At 41.4% G+C, this 2,759-nt stretch overlaps 1 protein-coding gene across 3 annotated transcripts in view; it reads left to right on the top strand.

Moving 5' to 3' along the window:
* The first annotated feature begins 600 nt into the window (after positions 1 to 600).
* The window catches only part of acsl6 (acyl-CoA synthetase long chain family member 6), a 29,986-nt gene continuing 27,827 nt past the window's right edge, over positions 601 to 2,759 (top strand). The window contains exons 1-2 of one of the 3 annotated variants that reach the window (XM_030361429.1): positions 601 to 1,310; positions 2,646 to 2,736. Coding sequence is in view for 1 of the 3 variants with exons in the window: in XM_030361428.1 (XP_030217288.1) it covers positions 1,265 to 1,310 (46 nt within the window). In the remaining 2 variants the exon portion in view is untranslated. Of the gene's footprint in view, positions 1,311 to 1,913; positions 2,059 to 2,645; positions 2,737 to 2,759 lie in introns of those variants that run through there. The other 2 variants (XM_030361428.1, XM_030361430.1) reach the window with 2 other exon arrangements.

The following is a 2,759-nucleotide window of genomic DNA, read 5'->3' on the forward strand; positions in this document are numbered from 1 at the left end:
GAGAGAGAGAGAGAGAGAGAGAGAGAGAGAGAGAGAGAGAGAGAGAGAGAGAGAGAGAGAGAGAGAGAGAGAGAGAGAGAGAGAGAGAGAGAGAGAGAGAGAGAGAGAGAGAGAGAGAGAGAGACAGATTTTGCCCAATTTAATGGTTATGTGTGTGGTTTTCTTCAACTCTTGGAAAGCTTTATACTTAATACTTACAGACAGCCACAGCAAACCTTCATACATTGTATGTATTTACTGTGCAGCGGAAGAGGGGAATGATAAGGCAGGATGTGGATGTGGGAATGTGACCAGACACGTGATAGAACCAAAAATATAAAATTTACAAACAAGAATAGCCTAAACTCATAATCCAATGTGCATGTATTAGTGTGCAGGCCCTGCAGTTGTGTATTTAACACGGAACCAAAATGTGCAAATATGTTGTTCTTTAGTAAAGAAATGGTTTCTCAAGGTTATATCAGTTCAGTGGGCGTGTCATGGTCTGTCATGTGACTAACACGCGAGGTTACTGTGTGTCAAAGCTGTTCCTGCCTGGCTTTATTAGCCTATAAGGAATCAGATGTAAGAGCATTTTGTCATCGTGGTGTGATCCACCTCGGACCAAACAGATGATTGATAAAATACATAGCGCATTAGCCATTACATACGCATATACACATGCCTGTTGAAGACCGTAACAATGTTATTACCGAAGTAAATACCACTTAAGTGCTTAGTAGGCTATGCAGCGCCAAGGACTCGATACTAATACGACTCTTGGATACAAATGTATGGTTAACGTTAATAGCGCATATCCAAGAAGAACCATCCACTTCCAAATAGTCACCATATAAAGGAAGCCTCGTTGGGCTAGAACCCAGGCCCTCTTTATCGGTTTATCTCTTTGCGTCCTCCACCATAGTTATCCCCAATCACCTTGCTTACGTCTGACCTACAAGCCTCCCAGTTGGGGGAGGACATTGCGCAGCGTGGCTAGCTAGCTAGGTGAAGTCGGAGGAAACCTCGGGGATGATGCTCGAATAGAGTAGGAAGAAAAACCGCTACCGGCTGCGCTCTTTCAGAGATAAACTATGAACTGGTTGGACGTCGTCTGTCACTGACGAGGTCTCCCCACTGTGCTGCTTCGTGTAAAATAAAACCGGCGCCCCCTTATCTTCCAGATTGTCGGCGTGTCACTGCAGTCGATGCTGCATCCTTTCTCCCCCTTTTTTTTTTTTATACCGGTACCGTGTGCTGCGACAGCAGACTCAATGAGACAGACATGCTCGCCTTCGTATTGGTCTCTGGGTCGCTGTGGATTATATTAGGTGAGTTTTTGAATATATATTTCCTTTGTCTCCTTTTTCCTCTATAGGGTTTGCATTATGGATGATGTATGCCTTCGTGCAACCATGGGTCGAGCTGGATCAATTGCCTGTCGTTGCATTACCGGCGTTTTCGGTTATGCATGGTAGCCTTCTTGGTAGTATTTAAGTGACTGCAGGTTTCTACTAAATCTAAATATTCTTGATGTAGGCCTACAGCCTACATTTGTGAGCATTTAAGCGTATACCTTTATAATGATATTATTATTATTATTATTATTATATAATAATAAAAACGTTTAGGCATTGTAAAATAAATCGGTTAAACACATCCAGGCTACAATTGAACTCAACGTGGCTAGAAAAACGCTTAGCAATGCACAGCATAATTGCATAGGCCTATAACCTGTAGTGCTATTTCGTTTGAGCAATATTGGATATTACATTGGAAAACGACTAGAGCACTTCATTGACATACTGTCAATTGGTTGTCCTGTGGTGCGAACATTGTTTTTCGCTAAACGTTTAAGTTATGTCATTTTGATATCCCCCCCCCCTCCCACCCACACCCACAACCATTATACAGTAAAACAGACGTCAGTTCTGTGGTTGGGCAGCTGCTTTTAGGTCGTGTGACATTGGTTAAGAACTGGACACAGGTCACGTCAATGAAATGGTTGCATCGCTAATGTCGGAGCCAGTCTAGTTCATACAATCGGAATGCTGCAAGCATCATAGGCCGGCAGCCAAGGTAGGCCAATTCATATCCATTCCTAAACACAATTGTAAATTGTCATATTAAATGGTATAGTTAAGCCTAAAGGCCGCTAGCAAAGTCAAGTATTTGCTGCTATATATATATATATATATATATATATATATATATATATATATATATATACAGTATATATCTTGTGCAGACTCTACACAGCAATAATGAAAGAGATGAGGGGGAAGGGAGACTGACGTGGATGAGTGACGCGTTGTAAAAGCCGATGCCTATTGGTTGGAGCTGTCCAGGACAGAGGGGTGCTGAATGCATGCGGTTTACCGGCAAGTGCGCAGTCCCATACCCGTTTTCATTTTTACCTCCATCGAGGGGTAATCGAAGCTAAATATATTTATTTTCATTTGGAATGTCGATCGAAATAAACAGGGAGTTTAGAATTGTTGTAATGGGAAATAAATAACTAAAGCTTGTTATCAATAAGCTACATTAGCCAACACCGATGTATGCCACGCCTCAGGATTAATAATTAGTTTTAGCTACTATGTGGTCTCTCTTACAAAGACATGTACACCTATTTCTGTTCCTTTCTTTTTTTTTTTACAATTCAGTATGAAAATGGATGCCACACTTTACGCTAAAACAAGTTGAGAGTCTGAAGAAAAAAAAAGCAGCCTCGTAGTTCCGACTACATATTTCAAGGTATGACTTGTTTAGTGCCTTTC

Source organism: Gadus morhua, chromosome 7 (genome assembly GCF_902167405.1).
Source record: "Gadus morhua chromosome 7, gadMor3.0, whole genome shotgun sequence".
NCBI classification, from domain to species: Eukaryota; Metazoa; Chordata; class Actinopteri; order Gadiformes; family Gadidae; genus Gadus; species Gadus morhua.